The sequence below is a fragment of the Lontra canadensis genome, unplaced genomic scaffold (assembly GCF_010015895.1).
Source record: "Lontra canadensis isolate GAN:19392208 unplaced genomic scaffold, GSC_riverotter_1.0 scaffold36, whole genome shotgun sequence".
NCBI classification, from domain to species: domain Eukaryota; kingdom Metazoa; phylum Chordata; class Mammalia; order Carnivora; family Mustelidae; genus Lontra; species Lontra canadensis.
This window is the reverse complement of record NW_022631030.1, coordinates 10,196,814-10,216,083: the sequence shown is the minus strand read 5'-3', so window position 1 is coordinate 10,216,083 and position 19,270 is coordinate 10,196,814. Positions and strand designations below refer to the sequence as shown.

Here is a 19,270-nt window from a genome sequence, read left to right as displayed (position 1 = left end):
TCCCTGGTGGGACTAGTGGGTATTTGCCCCAAAGATAAAAGGTAGTGATCTGAAGGGGCACCTGTACCCCAATGTTTATAGCAGCAATGTCCACAGTAGCTGAACTATGGAAAGAACCTAGATGTCTATCAACAGATGAATGGATGAAGGAGATATGGTATATATATACAGTGGAATACTATGCAGCCATCAAACCCCCCAAAATCTTGCCATTTGCTAAGATGTGGATAGAACTAGAGGGTATTATGCTAAGCAAAATAAGTCAATCAGAGAAAGACAATTACCATGTGATCTCACGGATATGATGAATTTGAGAAAAAAGACAGCAGGTCATAGAGGGAGGGAGGGAAAAATGAAACAGGATGAAACCAGAGAGGGAGACAAACCATAAGAGACTCTGAGTCTCAGGAAACCAACTGAGGGCTGCTGGAGGGGAGGAGGGGTGGGAGGGATCAGGTGGCTGGGTGATGGACACTGGGGAGGGTACATGCTATGGTGAGTGCTGTGAATTGTGTAAGACTGATGAATCACAGACTTGTACCTTTGAAACAAATAATATGTTATATGTTAATACAAAAAATTTAATAACAAAATAAAAATAAATTAAAAAAATAAAAGCCATTCTCTCCACCCTGAGCCCCAGCTGAGTTAGCGCCCATTGCTCGAGTCCCTCTGGCCACAGCAACAGCACTAGCTCACCCCCTTCCCAGCCAGCCCATGTTCTGACTCACTAGGTAAACATGGGCAGCTCCAGAAGCAATATTTTGAAGTTTGTCTCCATGAACTTAATTAGTTTTCTCCTATATGATTTTCTCTCTGGCGTTTTATTTTCTTTAATGGAGGACGCGTCTGGGACACCTTTTCTCTTTTAAACTGAGAACTGACCCTACACTGTTAGCTGTATTTTGGGGTTTGTTTTGTTTTGTTTTGTTTTGGGGGGGGGTTTTTTGCTTCTTCTCTCCTGAACTGCCCTGATTGTCCTGAAAACACACCCACCTTTTTTTTTTTTTTTCCTAAACCAGGAATCCGACCTCATTGTGCAAAAGAAACCCTTTCACATTGTTTCCCCTGCTCCCTTCCTCTGCACAAGTGGTCAAATATAGGAGATGTTTTTGTCGCCAGTACGAATAGCACTTTAGAGAAAGCAAGCTGTCAGTACTTGGGTTTCATGGTGCTGGCCGCATACTTGTTTTCCTACTGCTTTCTCGTTTTTGACAGCCGCCCTGCTGACAGTCTTCTGCTAGCTCTTGTCACCATCTCCCAGAACCTTCATTTCTTCATCTGTAAAGTAGGAGTGGCACTATCTACTGAAGAATGTTGTTTGGGAATTTAATGAGATTATATTCCTTAAGAGTTTAGCACAATGCTTGGCACATAGTATGTGCTCAGTAAATTTTGGGGGGAGTGATAAATGCAACTTATTTATTTTTTCAGTGCAAATAAAAGTATTTTTCCCTTCTCTGGATGTTGTAGATGCTTTTAGTCGTATTAAGACTGTTGGCTTGTTTTATTTTTCTTTAGATTGGCAGTTTTTTGTTTGTTTCTTTATTTTATTTACTGGAGTGGCAGTTTCTTAAGCCGACCTTTGATTCTATCCAGAAAGGGCTTGCTTTGGAAATAAGTAAACTCTTCTTCGATCTTTGCTAGTCTTGTTTCATTTCTCCCCTCTTGTTGAATATAAACTGTTTTGCTTGTGTAGGGTAAGTATTTTAGCTCTCCAGTAGCCCCTTTATTTATTTATGTTTTAAGATGGATTTATTTATTTGAGAGAGACGGAGAGAGAGGGAGCCAGCGAGCGTTCGTAGGGGGAGGGGCAGAGGGAGAGGAGCTGACTTCCCACTGACTTCCCAAGGCAGAGCTCCATCTCAAGACCCTGAGATCGTGACTTGAGCCGAAACCAAGAGTTGGACACTTAATCAACGGAGCCACCCAGGTGCCCCCTCCAGCAGCCCCTCTGTTATCTCTTACGTTTCTGTGGGTTGACCGGATGTAGCGATGGCACCTGGGGCTGGAACAACCTAAGTGGCTTCACTCCCACATGTGGCGCTTTTGTGAAGGCTGAAATCCCCAGCTGCCTCCCCTTCCTTCCCTCCATTCCCCCCGTGCCCCTGTAGTCTCTCTGCGGGGCTAGCTTGGCTGTCTGGATGTGGCAACACAAGAGTAGAAGTGCCAGGCCTTCTTAAGACTCAAGGCTGAAAGAGCACAGTCTTACTTCTGCCTTCATTGGTCAAAGCCCATCCTAGGCTCAGCCCCCATTCAGCAGGGAGGGGACCACCAGAGGGTGTGAATGCTGAGGGCTGTCTTTGGAGACCCTCTGCCCAGTAGGTCATAGCCTCACTCTTGACTGCCCAGTAGGTCATAGCCTCACTCTTGACTCTTTCCGTACTATTTAGTTCACCTTGTCCCCAAGGGAGTGCATTGCTTCATTACCAACTGGAGTTAATGCTCTGTATTCTCCAACTTAAAATCTTCCGAGGTTAACCTAGCAAATTGTTGTAAAAGGGAATACTAGCATAGAGCAAGAAAGAATAACGTCCTTCAGATCACTCAACTGCGGCATCGTGAAATTGATTTTGCAGTAAGAGGTTGCTCCCGGAGGTTAGCTGTTTCCATGAATTACAAATTGAGATGCTCCTTCTTTTTAGTTCTTGGGCTCAGATTGTCTTTATCTGTGTGGCCAATTAGATGGCTGTGTAGAAGGCCCTGAAATAATGAATTTCCTGGGGTGCCTGGGTGGCTCAGTGGGTTAAAGCCTCTGCCTTCAGCTCAGGTGATGATCCCAGCATCCTGGGCTCGAGCCCCACATTGGGCTCTCTGCTCAGCAGGGAGCCTGCTTCCCCCTCTCTCTATGCCTGCTGCTCTGCCTGCTTGTGATCTCTCTCTCCGTCAAATACATAAATAAAATCTTTAAAAAAAAAATGAATTTCCTTAAGCTTTCTCTTCTCTCTTCCTCCCATCCTCTGCAGTTCCTTTTGAAACAAATACAAAAGCAGGACCGGTCACAGCTTCGGGTCCCTTTCGGAATGATAAAAGAGATGGTTCAGAAGCTGGATCGTTGAGCTCCTTTCCAGTGAAGGAGCACCCCAGGGCAGTGGACTCAGCACCAGAGAAAAATGCCAGTGGAGCCGCCGTCCCAGATGCCCCCATCATTCTGAGCCCTCCGCAGACCTACACAGCTGATACGTACCACCTGGTCTGGAGGGCCGGGAAGGATGGCGGACTGCCCATCAATGCCTATTTTGTGAAGTATCGAAAGGTAATCTCTTCTCATTTGTCAGCTTTCTCTTCACATGCCTTAACGTTGTGTGTGGAACATGTGCTTATTTTCTTTGACTTTTATGGAGCTGCAGGAAACAGAACAGGGGTGTTCTAGGACCGAGTCTGGGAAAACTGTCTCAGTGGTCATGCTGGATTTACCAGTCTTACAAAAGCAGTAAGAATGAAGGATGCATAATTTCCCCCAAAATAGGAATTCTAAGAACCCAGTGACTTCTTGATGTTTTTTTTATCAAGCATTTTAACCCCTTGGGTGCAAAGCTCTAGAAACCGCTCTTTAAAGATAGTAAAGAGATAGTAAAATACAGAGATATTTTCTGAGTTAGTAAAATACAGTTTATTTAGCAAATAAAGCAGTTTCTTATTAGAAACCCTGAACAAAGTCCTCTGGCATAATTTCTGATGGTTATGTTTACTTCAGATTATCCTTCTTCGTTGTATTAGAATGTGATGTTGTTTGGTGATTTATTTGGGTGAACCTTGATCCTCTCAGTTGATTTTTCAGTGCTTATCCTTCCAGAGGCTTCTATTAAAGCAAAATGAGAAAATCTCCTCTATTTTTTTTAAAAGATTTTATTTATTTATTTATTTGTCAGAGAGAGAGAGGGAGAACACAAGCAGGGGGAGCATCAGGAAGAGGCAGAGAGAGAAGCAGGCTCCCTGCTGAGCAAGGAGCCCGATGTGGGACTCGATCCCAGGACCCTGGGATCATGACCTGAGCCACAGGCAGCAGCTTAACCAACTGAGCCACCCAGGCGTCCCAAGAAAATCTCCTCTGTTTAATGAGACTGACTAGTAAATGAACCAAAGATGCCCTCCTAGTTAAAATACCTTTCTTTGTCCAAGCCATTTTGGTACCCATTTAATATCTGGAAAAATGAACATGGTGATATTTGAAAGTTTATTCACTGTTTCTAACCTGAGAATTCCAGGTAAAGAAACTTTTATTGAGATTCTTGCCCATGCAAAAATTTCCCTCCAGTGTCATTTCCTGGTTCCATTAAGTAAGACACAGCAGATTAGATCTTTTTAAAATTTATTTCCTCCAATACATGTGGAACGTGTCGAAATAGGAAAAATGCTGGACCTGGATAATGGATAATTGCAGAATTCATATGTGCATACATATTCTAATTTATTATATATTATCATTAATACAGATTATTATATACTTATTCTATGCTCCTATTAGCGCAATAAGAAAGGATTATTTTTTCCTTCATGAGTAAAGGAAACAAATTCTGGGAGATCAGATAACTTGCTTGAGGCTATAAGTTAGTGGTAAGTAGCAGAATCAAGAGTCTTTTTATTCCTAAGAATTCCTAAGTTGTCGCTACATGTCTCCTTCTATTTATTAGCATGAAGAAGTATTATGTCTCTTTTGCTTGCAAGGGGGATATTCCATACCAAAATCCATGTGAAACTGAAGATTTTCTCCAATTTGAATGGAAGGTTTTTCCTCCCCGAATCTCCTTCTTTTTAACGGCTTATTTTCTCTTGAGTAGCTAGATGATGGTGTTGGCCTGGTGGGAAGCTGGCACACAGTTCGAGTCCCAGGAAGTGAAAATGAGCTCCATCTAACAGAACTGGAGCCCTCTAGTCTCTATGAAGTTTTGATGGTTGCAAGAAGCGCAGCGGGTGAAGGCCAGCCCGCCATGCTCACCTTCCGCACGAGCAAAGGTGAGTATCACCTTCCTTAGGAGGAATGAGCTGGCCGGCCGGATGTCACTTTATTAGTTAAGTGTCCTTTTGGGTCATAGAGATTCTTTTTTTTTTTTTTTTTAAAGATTTATTTATTTATTTATTTGACAGAGAGAGAGAGAGAGAGAGATCACAAGTAGGCAGAAAGACAGGCAGAGAATGAGGGGGAAGGAAGCAGGCTCCCTGCTGAGCAAGGAGCCCGATACGGGACTCGATCCCAGGACCCTGAGATCATGACCTGAGCCGAAGGCAGAGGCTTAACCCACTGAGCCACCCCGGCGCCCCGAGATTCTTATATATAAATTCCCTAAATAATTTGATGATCGTACCTTTTGGGGCCATGCATGTTGTATTATGCCATCCCATCCAGTGTTCAACAAATATTTCTCAGTGTTTATGATAGGTAAGGCATTAGTGTAGGTGATGTAGGGAAAACAAAGATGCTCAAGACAAGATCCATCCTAACGGGGCTTCTCCTTTGTTAAGGAGGGTAAGACATAAATAAATAGCAACTACAGGGCAGGATTTCAGTTGTGCTAATGTTTACTGAATGCCTTCTGTGTGCCGGGCTGTAAACAGAATCGACAAAACTCCTTGCCCTCATGGAGCTCACGTTCTAGCTGGGAGAGACTTACACCTAAGTTATAAGTACATTAGGAAGTGGTGAATGCCATAAGAGACGTAAGTTAGGGGATGGATATAGGAAGTGGGTGTGGTAGCAGTTGTCACAATTTAAGCGAGGTGGCCAGGGAAGTCCTCAGCGGGCATTCAGCAGGGGAGCAGAAGGTCCAGGGTGCAGTGGGAAGGCCACATGGTTATCTGGGGAGAGAACATCCCAGCTGAGAGAGTAGCAAGTGCAGAGACCCCAGGGCGGGGTGCGCTTGAGGTACCCTAGAAACACTGAGGGGGGCCCTGTGACAGAGGCAAAATGAGGAGGCTCTAGGGGAGAAAGCTCAGGGAGATGACAGAGGGGCCAAGCCACATGGTGCTTTGTCGCCCCTGCAAAGACATTGACTTTGACTCTGAGTGAGCTAGAAGCACTGGAAGGTTTGAGCTGAGTTGTGACACTGTCTGCCATATGTTTCAACAGGGGACTCTGGCTGTAGGGTAAGGATAGACTGGAGGAGGGCACAGGGTGTCAGCAAAGAGGCCAAAATATGACAAGTAAAGGACTTAGAAGATGCTGGAGGAGTGCAAAGAAAGGATGTCCTTTTTGTGGGTTAGCTTGTTGAGGGTAAGCTTGATTGACAAGACGCCATTATGGCTTGGTCATCAATGGACAAAAAGACCAGTGAGTGGAGCGGGGAACAGGGCAGAAGAATATTTTCGTCTAAAGTAGAAAATAAAAGGAGGTATGATCGAGAAGAAATTTATTTATTGGCTTTTGGAAAAGACCCTTTCATACTAATGACCGAGTCTAGCTAGAAAAAGAATGAGTATTTCTTACTTGAATTCTATTTTGAGTTAATTTTCATAATCAGCCCACAGTTGTTTATAGAATCTGACCTATTATAAATACTGAATAATAAGCAGATATTTCGGTTTTATAATAATCACCCATTTTCATTTTTTGCCTCTTGGAATTTTCAAACTCAACATAATAATTTTCCCATAAAGAGACAGAAGCTCTTTAAGCATGAATTTTATGCTTTGGAATTAAGAAATAGGTAGAAGAAAAACGCATGAATAGTTTGAAAGCCTTTACTCTACTTATTTGGCTTTTTTCACTTTGTGGTGTTTATTCTGTGTATAAATGAAAGTCTGCCTGATGAAGAAAGACACCTTTTTAGTTTTCCCTTAAAAAGGCTATTAGAAAAAGACAACATAATTTTCAAGTTCGATTCCTCAGATTAGCTAAGTATTTACAATGTAGGTCTGAAATTTAGACCCTGTAACAGAGAAGCTCTAATATCTGTATACTAGTTGAGTTTTTTTTATAATATCTTTTCTTACTTTACATATACACAGAAGTTTATGTTGCAGTAGATGAGTATATGTCTTCTAACTTTTCTAGAGAAAACAACCTCATCGAAAAACACGCAGGCGTCCTTACCCCCCATGGGCGTCCCTCGGCGCCCCGTTGTTTCAGAGGCTGTGGACAACTTCGGAGTGGTCCTTACAGATTCCTCTAGGCATAGTGGAGGTAAAGTGGAGAATCTTCATTTTATTGATTTTGTTTGTTTACTGGTGGACCTGACATGTTTCAAATTATTTGGGGATTGGAGTGGGAAAGAGTGTTTGTCATTTGGATTATAACCTCTTCCAGGTCCTACTTCAACCATTTTTTTAATGCCCTATACTCAGATCTTGGTGACTCACTGTCATGATTGGTATTTAAGGTAATACACTCAGATTCAAAATGTTCTGGTACTAAGGTTATATAACTCATAAAAAGGACTTTTCTGCTTTCTCTTTGGCAAAGAAACCAAATTTATACTTTGAAAGTCTGATCTCTCTCACTCTCTTTTTTTTTTTTTGGTGACTTATCAAAATGTATGGTGGTACCTATAGAAAGATTTAGGTTTTTTTTAAGCAAACGATTACATTCCATACTGTTTTATTGCTGTATTTTGTCAGTGTCACACTCCGTTTTATTGCTCTATCTTGCCAATTGTATGGTTTTATTTTTAATTTTTTAATTTTTAATTTTTTTTTTTTATTTATTTTTTTTTTTATTTTGTCAGAGACAGAGGGAGAGAGAGTAAGCGAGCACAGGCAGACAGAGAGGCAGGCAGAAGCAGAGGGAGAAGCAGGGTCCCTGCCGAGCAAGGAGCCCGATGTGGGACTCGATCCCAGGACGCCGGGATCATTAATTTTTAATTTTTTAAAGATTTATTTATTTATTGGGGGGAGGGGCAGAGCAGGAGAGCGAGGGACAAGCAGGCTCTCTGCTGAGCTCAGAGCCCAATGCGGGGCTTGCTCTCACGACCCTGAGATCATGACCTGAGTTGAAACCAAGACTTGGATGCTAGACCAATTGAGTCACCCAGGTGTGCCCCCCGCCCCCTCCAATGAGTGGTTCTTAGATGTCATAGTAATACAGTTTTCAAAAGACATCTTTTTAGTATTTAAATTTCACACTTACCAATTCTGCAATCACAACATAATGTACTTTCTGTGACTGTGTTAATAGGTGTTAGCAGGGCATCGAGGAAGGGCTTCATGTTCCGTTGCTGAGCTCTGAGAATGTTGAGGCTTCTCTTCCCTATTTGTATAGTCTGTCATGAATTGGTCTCAGACAAAAGCGAGTCATGACATTTGAACACTTTCTGAACCTCTCTGCTTCTTCAGTATCATGAGCCTCTCCTGCTTGAGTCCTTTCACCTCCGAGGAGCTGTTCAGCAACCTGAAGCAGATTGCTGACTCAGCCATCAGCTTTATCTGAGTAAAGCTGCCCTCTGAAAAACAAAGACCGTCTGATTTGTGTAACACACTCAGGTAGATGCGGACCAAATGCTGTCGCAGTGAAAGTAAAGTCAGTCTTCCTTCAGGGGGCGTTTACAGCATAGAGGGTGACATCGACAAGAAGTCAGTAACCAAATAGGGGGTAATATAGACAAGGGAACCCATAATAATGACTTTGATTCATTATGCCTGAGAGTCTACACTCGGTGTTGATGCGATCACAAGAGTATGTGAAGGAGGCCGGTGGTGGTAAGAGAGGCTCCCTCCGCTAAGCCTCGAAGACAAGACCATTATGAAGACAAGGATGGATGAAGGAACAGGAAAAGAAGTTCTAGGGAAAGAGATGAACGGTGGACATGTTGTATTCCATTTAGAGATGGGGAGGTTAGAGAACTGATTTGGTTTGACTGGTTGCCATGGAGAGTGACGCCACCGTCGGGGAGGCAGGCGGGTACCTTGTAGAACGTACTTAGAATGTCAGTCTTTCCCTGAAAGCTGTGAAGAACTCTAAAGGACTTTAAGGAGGGGGACAGGGGGAACAGCCAAAGATGAAGCTAGAGAAATAATGGGCGGAGTGACAGAGGGTCACTGTGTCCAGAAGGACACAGGTGACAGACAAAGGGAATTGAATCCATATTGAATGAAAGGGAGAAATGAGGTGACCCTGCGCTGGGGTGGCCAAGAACCATTTACCAAGGTGGGTAATCAAGATTTTTAGGTGCAGATTATGGAATGAGTTCCAGAAGTCCCAAGTTTGGAGTTATCCGGGCAGAGATAGCCATAAGAAATGATTTCTTGAATCTTCCGAACAACCCTATGAGGAAGATAGCCGGTCGGTTTTGCAACTTAGGAAACTGGGGCTCTTGGAGGTCATGCATTTTTTACTGTCGCTGCTCTTCACATTCCGATTTTTTTTTTTTTAAGATTTTATTTATTTATTTCACAGAGATCACAAGTAGGCGGGGGGCGGGGAGCAGGCACCCTGCTGAGCAGAGAGCCCAATGTGGGGCTCGATCCCAGGACCCTGAGATCATGACCTGAGCCGAAGGCAGAGGCTTTAACCCGCTGAGCCACCCAGGCGCCTCCAAACTCCAACTTGTCTCTGGTTCATGTCACATGCTTTTTCTTTTAGATCTTGATGATTCTCCTATGTAGAGATTCTTTTCCCTAATAATCTTCTTCTGTTCAATCTGTGCTTTTTGTCCTTGGATGAGTTTTAACCTTCTGGGAATCAGTTGACGGAAGTTGTTGGTTATCTAGGACCAAAAAAGAGATTCACTAACAGTTCTATTCATTCTGTTTCCATTGCTTTCTAACTTGAAAGGAATACAGTAAGTATCACTCAAAAGTTGCCTGCTTTGAGTATTTTCCTCTTTTTATCCAGTATGCAGTTTGTTTTTTAAATGCTGCCATTTTCTCCATACAGGTACCGTGGGCAACGTCGTTGTGTTCTTTCTTATGTATTTGTGTTGGAGCTAGAGAGATGTTGAGACAGAGTGGTCTTGCTTAAGGAATGTGGCACAGGCTAGACAGCAGGGCTCCCTTAGTGACTTATCTAATAATCTGTAGATCATCTGCTGAATGTGTTTATAGTTTGGGTGGATTAAGAAAAACATTTAAATAAAATCATAACTAATTTTAAACATTTACTGTAAATTATAAGCGCAATCAGACATGAGGCACCGAGTAATAATTACTTATACACTGTTTAGCTCTGAATCCAAAGTAGCATGGTCACTATTCTCATTACCATTTACTTTCAGTTTTTTAGAGCTAATTCTCAAGTTTATATATCTTGCTTTTCCTTCCTTTTATTTCCTGTTTTTGGCCATTTCGTTGCCTGTTAGCTTTTAACAGAGGGCGGGAAGATAGTTATGATGATGTTACTAACTCTGCTAATAAGTTTGGTGATGAACCTTTAATAAAATGTTGCTTAGGAATTTATCCCTTTCAGTTTATTTGAGTTATTCTTGTCTCTGACACCGTGGGTTATTGGAATGGATGTTTCCGTGTTTAGTTCCAGAGGCACCTGACCGGCCTACCATCTCCACGGCATCGGAGACCTCTGTCTACGTCACTTGGATTCCTCGGGCCAACGGGGGTTCTCCAATCACTGCCTTCAAGGTCGAATACAAACGGATGAGGACCAGTGATTGGCTGGTGGCCGCTGAAGATATCCCTCCTTCCAAACTTTCTGTGGAAGTTCGTAGCTTAGAGCCAGGTAGTAATACTCAAACATTTCCTTTTTTGCCATCTGTGCTGACTTCATTATTATTATTTTTAACATTTTATTTATTTATTTGAGAAAGAGAGCACGAGAGCCAGAGAGTTTGAGAGAATGAGTGAGGGGAGGGGCCGAGGGAGAAGCAGACTCCCCGAGGAGCAGGGAGCCCGGTGTGGGACTCGATCCCGGGATCCCGGGATCCGCACCTGAGGTGAAGGCAGATGCTCAACTGACTGAGCCACCTAGGCGCCCTGTGCTGACTTTAGATGCCTATTTGTAATGATTTTGTATTCCTCTAGTTGTTAAAGTAATGGGAACCTATTCTGTGAAAATTTGAAAGGAAAGAAACTAGAGAGAAGAGAATAAGTCACCGGAAACCTACCCATCCAGAGATAAGCTATGTTTACACTTTGGTATATTTTTTGTAGCCTTTTTTGTTTTTTAATCATACCATAAATCATGCCAGGATCATGCCATAAATACTGTTTTGTGACCCCATTTTCCCTATATCACAGGCATTTTCCAGTATCATTAGAAATTCTTCAAAAACTCAGTTTTTTAATAATTCTCTATCTACTGTATATTATAATTTACTTATAATTTTTGTCTGGGTTTTGGATACCTTTAACTGTCAGTAACTTAGAAAGAGCATTGCGATGTCATTGTGTATGTGTGTGTAGGTGTTTTGCTATGATTACATGTTTTAAGAGGAAAATTGCTTATTATTTGACTAAAATTGTTTGCTCTAATGATGAACCTCAGCCTAGTTATACTTAGCGCTTAGGCTATGGAAACGAGAGAACACCTAAGTCTTCTTTGCTCTGTAAGTCTCATTTCAGCAGAAGGAGCCCACTCCCCCACCGTCGCCCCACTATCTTGAGGCTGCTTGCGTGTAGTTAAACCGCATGAGAGAAAAGCTGTCATCACAGATGATTTGCGTGGCTTGTATCTGTTAGGTTTCATGACCATTTTGTTTATGGACTTTTAGATGGACTTAGCAGCAAATGCCTGTGTTTGTCTGAACAGGTAACATGAGCCTAGGGGACTGTAGGTATCGTTGGGAGAAGGTGACAAGTTTTAAATGAGGGTGAGACTCAATAGCACTTTTTAGGCAGAAAGCACCATCTTCGGAAGCCCAGGTTATGTCTGTGCTGTCAGGAAACACGCTGGAGGAGTCTCTATTCTTTAGATGCAGAGCTTCAGAAGCTCACAGTCCTTAGAGTTTTTCTTTTTTTAAGTACTTAATATGTAATGCAAATAAATGCCTTCTGTTGTAGTTTAAATCCGCTCCTGATTCTTTCTTTTTTTTTTTTTTTTAAATCTGCTGCTTCTTATCCTATTCTTGTTGCAATCAGAGTGACATCTGCTGTCACCCACACAGTGCCCCTTCCGAAGCGTATTTGCCCTGTTAAACTTCGCTTCGGTGGTTTCTTTCAAAGGGAAAAGACCCTAGTTTTGAGCACAGATACTTCAACTAATACTGTATTTGATGGTTATGACTTTAGAACATAACGGTAAAGAGAGTAAACGTGCTCTTTCCCGTTCTCTACACGCCCCTTCTGTGACAGACGTCATTCCTCTTCCGTGGCATTGTCTCCTGGTCACTCCTCCTAAGCTCTTGGAATCTGGGTCATCATAAACACACGCTACTGGCCGACAGAAGCTGGCAGGCGGGTTGGAATCAGTTTACCGTATAGGCTTCAGAGGACGTGTTTGTTAACATGGAGACTTGAGTGCAGTTGTCTTGTTCTGACTGTCATACCTTCAGCTGTCGTATGGCCATTTATTAAAAACTGGGTTTTTTTTTTTTTTTTTTCCTCCCTCAAAAGGTTCAACATACAAGTTTAGGGTCATTGCCATCAACCATTATGGCGAGAGTTTCCGGAGTTCGGCGTCTCGTCCTTATCAGGTGGCTGGGTTCCCCAATCGTTTTTCTAACCGTCCGATCACAGGGCCTCACATCGCATATACCGAAGCTGTCAGCGATACCCAGATCATGCTGAAGTGGACGGTGAGTGGGACGTCTTCTCTATCGAGACACGTTCTCGTTTGGCCACGTTGACGATCGACTTAATGGTCTCATCACCTGGTATTGTGATTAGTAAAATGTTTTTAACTTTTAAGTATTTGGCCATGTTAACGATCGATTTACTTTTCTGGTGACATGATATTATGAATAGCAAATGTTTTTAACTTTTAAGTCGGGGAAAATTGAAGGGCACAGATACTTGTCTGAAAGCACATGTGGGTAAGAGGGGCAGGGCTAAAAATAAACTTGTCTCTTCAGCTCTCATCCAAGTGTTAACTTAATTATCCTTTCAGGATCTGTTTCTTCTGAACCAAATGTCCCTTTCTGCTTCTGAACCTTGTGAAATATACTACTTTATTTTTGCTCAGCCCAACAGAAAAACTAAATGCACTTAATACCTTTGACTACCTTTGAATTAACTTCAAAATGGCCGTAAAGGATGTTTGCAAAATGAAGCTAGAAAAAGATCACCACACAGATAAAGGAATCTTCATGGCTCTGAAAGTTACATTTATTTTTGTCCTTACAAGTCTTTGCTTCTCTTTTTTTAGTATATTCCATCAAGTAACAATAATACTCCCATTCAAGGATTTTATATCTACTACCGGCCGACAGATAGTGATAATGACAGTGATTACAAGAGGGATGTGGTAGAAGGTAAGTCCCTCGACAAGCTGGAGTCCCAGTAAAGAGCTTGGATGGAGGGGGTTTCTAAATATTATGAGAACCATCATCCCAGGTTAAGGTAGAGAAAGCATGAACTGTTATGTCCACTATTACTTTGACTTCTTCCCAAAGAAAGACCGTCTTTCCAATTTAATATATGCAGTAGCTTACATTTTGGTCATAGAAACAATTACCGAAGTATGGGGGAGATACCATTTGTCAGCAGTTCATCTGAAAAAGAATTCTGTTTTCTGTTTTATTTAAATGAATGGTAACCCGGGTATAAAGGTCACTTGCAACTGCTACTGTATTTTAAAAAATAGGTCTCAGTCCCAGTTCCACTGAAGTCTGTACTAGAACAAGTGCATCTTGAGCATGTAATCCACTTTTAGAGATGCTGAGAAATTGGAGTATACGTAGAGTAAAAACCAGCCGAGACAGTGAAGGGTGCCAAAACTGCCTTTCCCCTGCACTTAAAATCTGATCCAGAACTTTGCATGTGGTCTGAAGGCTGCAGATGGTCTGCTGGCCACTGTCTACACCCGCCGCCAGTCTTGTGCACCCTTTCCTCACCCTCCCTCCCCCCACCATGTTTCTTCTGTGACACACTGGCCTTCTGAGTTTCCTTGTGTGCACCAAGACCTGTCTTGCCTCGGAACGATGACACGTGGCAATTCCTGCTACTTCCTGTGCTCCTCTTCCAGTGTCTTATTTAGGTCACTGCACTTTTCTGTTGTGTGGTTCAATGTCATTTCCTCAGATAACACCCGCCTCTGTATGTGAGATACCTTGGGTGTAATTTCTAACTGTGGCCTTTATGGTTCTGTCGTAGATGTCATCATGGTTGCTGTGTAAGGAGTGGGTGTGTCTGTGTGTGTGTGGATATATGAAGTTATTTACTTAGTTTGTCTCCCTCACTAAATCTTAGCCTCTCTGTAGGCAAGGAGCCTTTGCTTCCCATGTTCTATTCCCAGCCCCTACAATGGTGCGGTGTTCAGGATTTATCGAATGAAGGAACAATTGGAGTCCAGAAAGAACAAGGGAATGTCTGGGGATGATGAGGCTGGAAATGGGGTGATAAACAACTAACATGACAGCTGTCTTCACATCCTGACTGATTGTTAAGCGGAGGAGAAGCTCTCCCAGTTGGGGGAAGGGCAGCCAACAGGAAGTAGCATAAGGAAGACCCCTCTGTGCAGCATTTTTAACAAAATAAGAAACTCCCTAATGTTGGAGCTGTTCAGTAGAAGCTGGTTGCTTATTTCTCAGTGGTGTCTTGGAAGGGGTTCTTGTTTTGGGAAGAAGTCTTCTTCAGAGGGTTTTTTTTGCACTCCCAAGATTCTGACTCTGATTTGCTAACATCCCAAATGGGTCATGTGAGAAAACAGCCCTAGGCCAAGGTTATTTTCATGTGACTTCTTGACATCGAATACTGCCTATCGTTTTTGGTAGCAGTAGCCTTATAATAAGTCAGTTTAAATATGCTCTATCAGGCTTCTTTAAATATTGTGGCATTCCTTTTAATGTTTATCCGGTGGAGTGTCTTTTGTAAAGTAGTAAAAGGTTATCATCTGAGTTTTAATACCTGGTACATAGTAGGTGCTCAGTAAATATTTTTTGAATCAAAGAGTGATTATTTCTCTTCATCTGGAAAAGTAGGAAGCAAATCAGTTTCTAAAATCTTGTTTAAACATGAAGAATTGAGGAAATGAGGTAAGAGACTTGTCAGTGGCCAACCTATTCTGTGAAGTTAGGATAGTTGCTGTCCTGAGGGAGAAGTGACCAGAAGCAGCATGCGGGGTAGGGTGCCAGTACCGTTTCCTTTCTTGACCTAGGTATTGGTAGCACGGGTACGTTCAGTTCATGAACTTCAACAAACTGTTCAGTTAGGGGCACTTTTCCATACACTCTTCACTTTTTTTTTTTTTTTTTTTAAAGATTTTATTTATTTATTTGACAGAGAGAGATCACAAGTAGACAGAGAGGCAGGCAGAGAGAGAGAGAGAGAGAGAGAGAGAAGGAAGCAGGCCCCCTGCTGAGCAGAGAGCCCGATGCGGGACTCGATCCCAGGACCCTGAGATCATGACCTGAGCCGAAGGCAGCAGCTTAACCCACTGAGCCACCCAGGCGCCCCTACACTCTTCACTTTCTAGAAAGGCTATCCAAGAAGAAGAAATGGTTAAGAGTTGTTAGTCACTATTTGAGATATGAGTCCTAGTGAGGTCTTCATTTTAGTTTAGCTGGGTTAGGAATGTGGGGCTGTCAGACTTTCTTTTTTAAACTCTTTCGGCAGAGGTTAAACATTTGCTAAATAGTTCTAAACAAGGTAAATGTAAGTAAAGGGAAAACTCCCTCTGTCTCTCTCTCTTTCTCTTTCTCCATGTCTCTCTTTTCCCTACCTCTCCTGGTTCCACCAGGAGGGAAATATCCACCAGTCACCAGTTTTTAAAGGATACTCTCTAGTTAAATCTTTGAACTTTTGCGAGCTTGTGGGGTGTGAACATAGTGTGTGGAACTGGGAAATTACTTTATGGGAGCTTCTATATCCACTAGTAGTGTCTGCAAATACGAGTTTTGCCTTCTGGTTCACAGAAAACTTGTTTATAAACTTAGTAGACGAAGCAGTTAGATATTTAAGTGGGCTTCACTGTGCTGTGTAATTTGCTTATTCCCTATTTTCAAGTTTATGCATTTGAAATTCTTTTTGTGGTAGTTTTAAACTATTGGGCTGTTCTCCCAAACCAAGGAACAAAAGTATTTACCCTTTGCACGTAATGTTCTCTTTAAAGTAAAGTTTTAGATTACTTCTCTGTATTGACTCAGAATTGTTTAAGCTTTTGGGGAAAAAGTCTGAAATTCAATTACAGTGTTAAAGAATCCACTAAGAGCAATGATATTAAGTTATCCTATCTTCTGAATTAAGTTCCACATTGGGATAAACTGTAAATGTTTCTGGCAGACAGTGCCTTTGTGATGAATATTTGTGTCTTACAAAGTTGAGTTTCAAATAAATGAAAGCATCAGGCAGGCATCCTAATCTCTAAGCCTGTTGCTTTGGTTTCTCACCTTTTCTAAAATATCCTTTGAGAAAAAAATTACCCGTTTAAGCACACGTAATGCTGGTTGGTTGACTTTCAACCTGATAATACACTTAGCTGTCTTATTCATCAAAGATCAGTAAAGACTCTTTGTCTCTACTAGTGATTTCTGTCATTTAGCCATTCGAAGAATTACCCTAACAGTGGAATCCTGATCTAACAAGATTTGTGTTCTTTTAACAATTTTCTCTCATTTGTAACATATCAGAGGTGTAGTTTAATTCCTTTTTGCCTAGGGCTTTGAAGGGAAAACTTCAAATCTGGGGTGGAAATTATTCGGGAGAATGTTTATAGTTAGGTGAGGGTAGGGCTGGGCAAGAAAGGACCCAAGGACAGAGAAAAAATAGAAGTCTTTGAGAAAGTTTGTGGAATTTCAAAGTAGATCTATTCCAGTCTTTGAGTCAAGGTTTTGAGTCAAGTTTATTGTAGGATCCTCTTTACACTTATAAAGGGGGCATAGAATTCCTTACTTCTCAAGCCTTTCAGAGTCCCTTGGTCCTAGAACAAGCAGATTCTCTTCATGTAAACTGTGGGTCTTTATGAAAGAGGGATTTTGTGATGGTGACCTGCAAAAGGGGTTGTGTTTCCGGTTTGGAGTATTTTTGTCTGTGTTGAATTAAAAAGGAACCTAGTGCTCTTGGTCCTATCAGCCAAGTAGATTTATACTTGGATGCTTGGTTTGGTTTTGTTTTTCCTCCCCCTTCAATTAAGTCTTGAATCAGTAGGTGGTATAGTTGAGTGAACTGTGGAAACAGCTTGAAGAGGTATTTTCTAAGAGGGGTTAAAGGTGCCTGAAGAGTTCACTGAATCTGGCAGAAGTGTCCCTGTTTATTAATGTTCGTCACATGCCCATGGGAGTGAACATGGAGAGCGAGGCATTCAGGAGTGCTCAGTTGAAGAATGTTTCTAGATGAAACACCGGCCGTGTGCTGTGGATAACAAAATCATTCTGTTGGAGGTATTATGTGGCTTGGTGACCCTGACGCAAAAGAAGAGAAATAGTGGGAACAGGAACCCATAGGTTCCCCTTGTAGATTTTGCTTTTGATGATTCTCAACCATTTATTCAGGCACATGCTGAGCTGTCTGTTCGTGTCACATTCAGTCCAGTGGGATGGAGAGTTTCTCTAAGACCTGTCTTGTAAATAAATGGTCACTTGTCCTGGATAAGGTACCATTTGTGGATCTCGTGTACAGTATTCCTGTCTGGTGGACAGAGTAGATTGACTCGCTAGGCTAACATGGGGCATCAGAGGACTTGAGAGTTTTTGTTTTTCCTTCACCTATGTATAAAGCCAACATGTATTTTATGAAAGACTCACCATTAACTATTTATAACAAAGCAGAGTATTAGTACCAACGCACAGGTATGGCTTGAATTCAGTCTACCTCTTGTCCTTTGTTTCATGGCCCATAAAAAAATGCTGTTTATCTGGGGAGTATTACTAAAATACATCTATTAAGATGGTTTTCATTGCACAGACTGACTCTACAGTGATACATGCTATTCCGGCCTTGTTTTGAGATCACCTTGCAGGTCGTACGATACGTATAACTTCTTTTATATTTTTTCTTTCTAGGTTCAAAGCAGTGGCACATGATTGGCCATCTGCAACCAGAAACCTCCTATGATATTAAAATGCAGTGCTTCAACGAAGGGGGAGAAAGCGAGTTTAGTAACGTGATGATCTGCGAAACTAAAGGTAGGAGAGGAATGAGAGCTCGAGCTTTGTCCCTGGATGATGCTGGAATTCCAAACTCTGCATTATTCCTTCTGACTCTTGATGTGTTTACCTAAGGAAGCGTCTGCTTTGGACCGTTCCCTAGGTGTAGGTATTAAGACCATCCCAACAGAAAATAGAATATATTGGCTAAAGCACTTCTCTCATTAGTTTACTTAAGCATTGATTGTATTCATGAATTTCAGTAAGTCACTTCCCTTGTTTTTTCTCTGCACAAAGAGAGTAGAAGCATTTGCTGGATGATTTCTGCAAATTGGAATTGCTGCGAGAATTAGAAAACTTCAAAACAAAAGTATAATTTTCAGGAAGAGCGCTTTGTACGCTTTAAGTGGCTTCTTGCATGACAGTTATGCATAACACTGTCTACTTCTTAAGCACCGTGGCTAAGTTCAGCGTCAGCAGTGTGCTAATGCTAAATTGAAATTCTTGACTCTGCCAGTGTATGGATTGTGCAGTGTCTTCTGTTTTTAGGATGGCAGTGCTACACATGAATGATAGAAACAGCTACGTGGCTACTTAAAAACTCATGTCCAGTCTCAGTTAATTGGACCAAAAAAGGGACTGTTTTAACTTGTGTCTGTTTTTAAGAACAAGAGGAAATTTCCCCAAATCCTCACCTATCCCCCATACCCTTCTAGTCTCGGTGGTCAGAACTCAGTCACACTGTGCTCCCCAGATCATTCCCTGGGAATGGAATGATTGACCAGGACCTACTCGAGTTGTGTGGGGTTTGATGGACAGCTGAATGGAAGTGGGCTCTGCTAGTGTGGGAGGAAAAGGCTGCTGAATGGCAACCTTTTGTGCCTGCGATAGGTGATTTTATGATGCTGATTTAAAAGTGAAGAAAATGAGGCTCGGAAAAATGGAATTATAAAGACAAGACGTAGTTCCATCTTTTAATGCTAAGTCATGTGACTTTCTGCAGCAAAACCCACATATTAAATCTACCTTTAAGTCTGTATATACACAGGCCTCTAGATTTACTTTGGTTAGTATATATTTGAGGGGCTTTTTGTCTCAGTCACTGTGATATTATGTTAATGGACATTTCTTACTTGCCTGTAGAGTATTGTAATACTTGGGGCAAAATTAAATAAAAATGAAATTTATCATCTCTGTCCACAAGACAT

The 19,270-nt window shown here is 41.9% G+C and overlaps 1 protein-coding gene across 2 annotated transcripts in view; it reads left to right on the top strand.

Moving 5' to 3' along the window:
* CDON (cell adhesion associated, oncogene regulated) overlaps nt 1-19,270 on the top strand; it is a 95,745-nt gene that overhangs the window by 53,097 nt on the left and 23,378 nt on the right. For both annotated transcript variants that reach the window (XM_032868867.1, XM_032868868.1), the window contains exons 9-15: nt 2,967-3,256; nt 4,782-4,956; nt 6,992-7,120; nt 10,400-10,603; nt 12,436-12,617; nt 13,187-13,292; nt 17,979-18,101. In XM_032868867.1, coding sequence (XP_032724758.1) covers nt 2,967-3,256; nt 4,782-4,956; nt 6,992-7,120; nt 10,400-10,603; nt 12,436-12,617; nt 13,187-13,292; nt 17,979-18,101 — 1,209 coding nt within the window. The remainder of the gene's footprint in view (nt 1-2,966; nt 3,257-4,781; nt 4,957-6,991; nt 7,121-10,399; nt 10,604-12,435; nt 12,618-13,186; nt 13,293-17,978; nt 18,102-19,270) is intronic.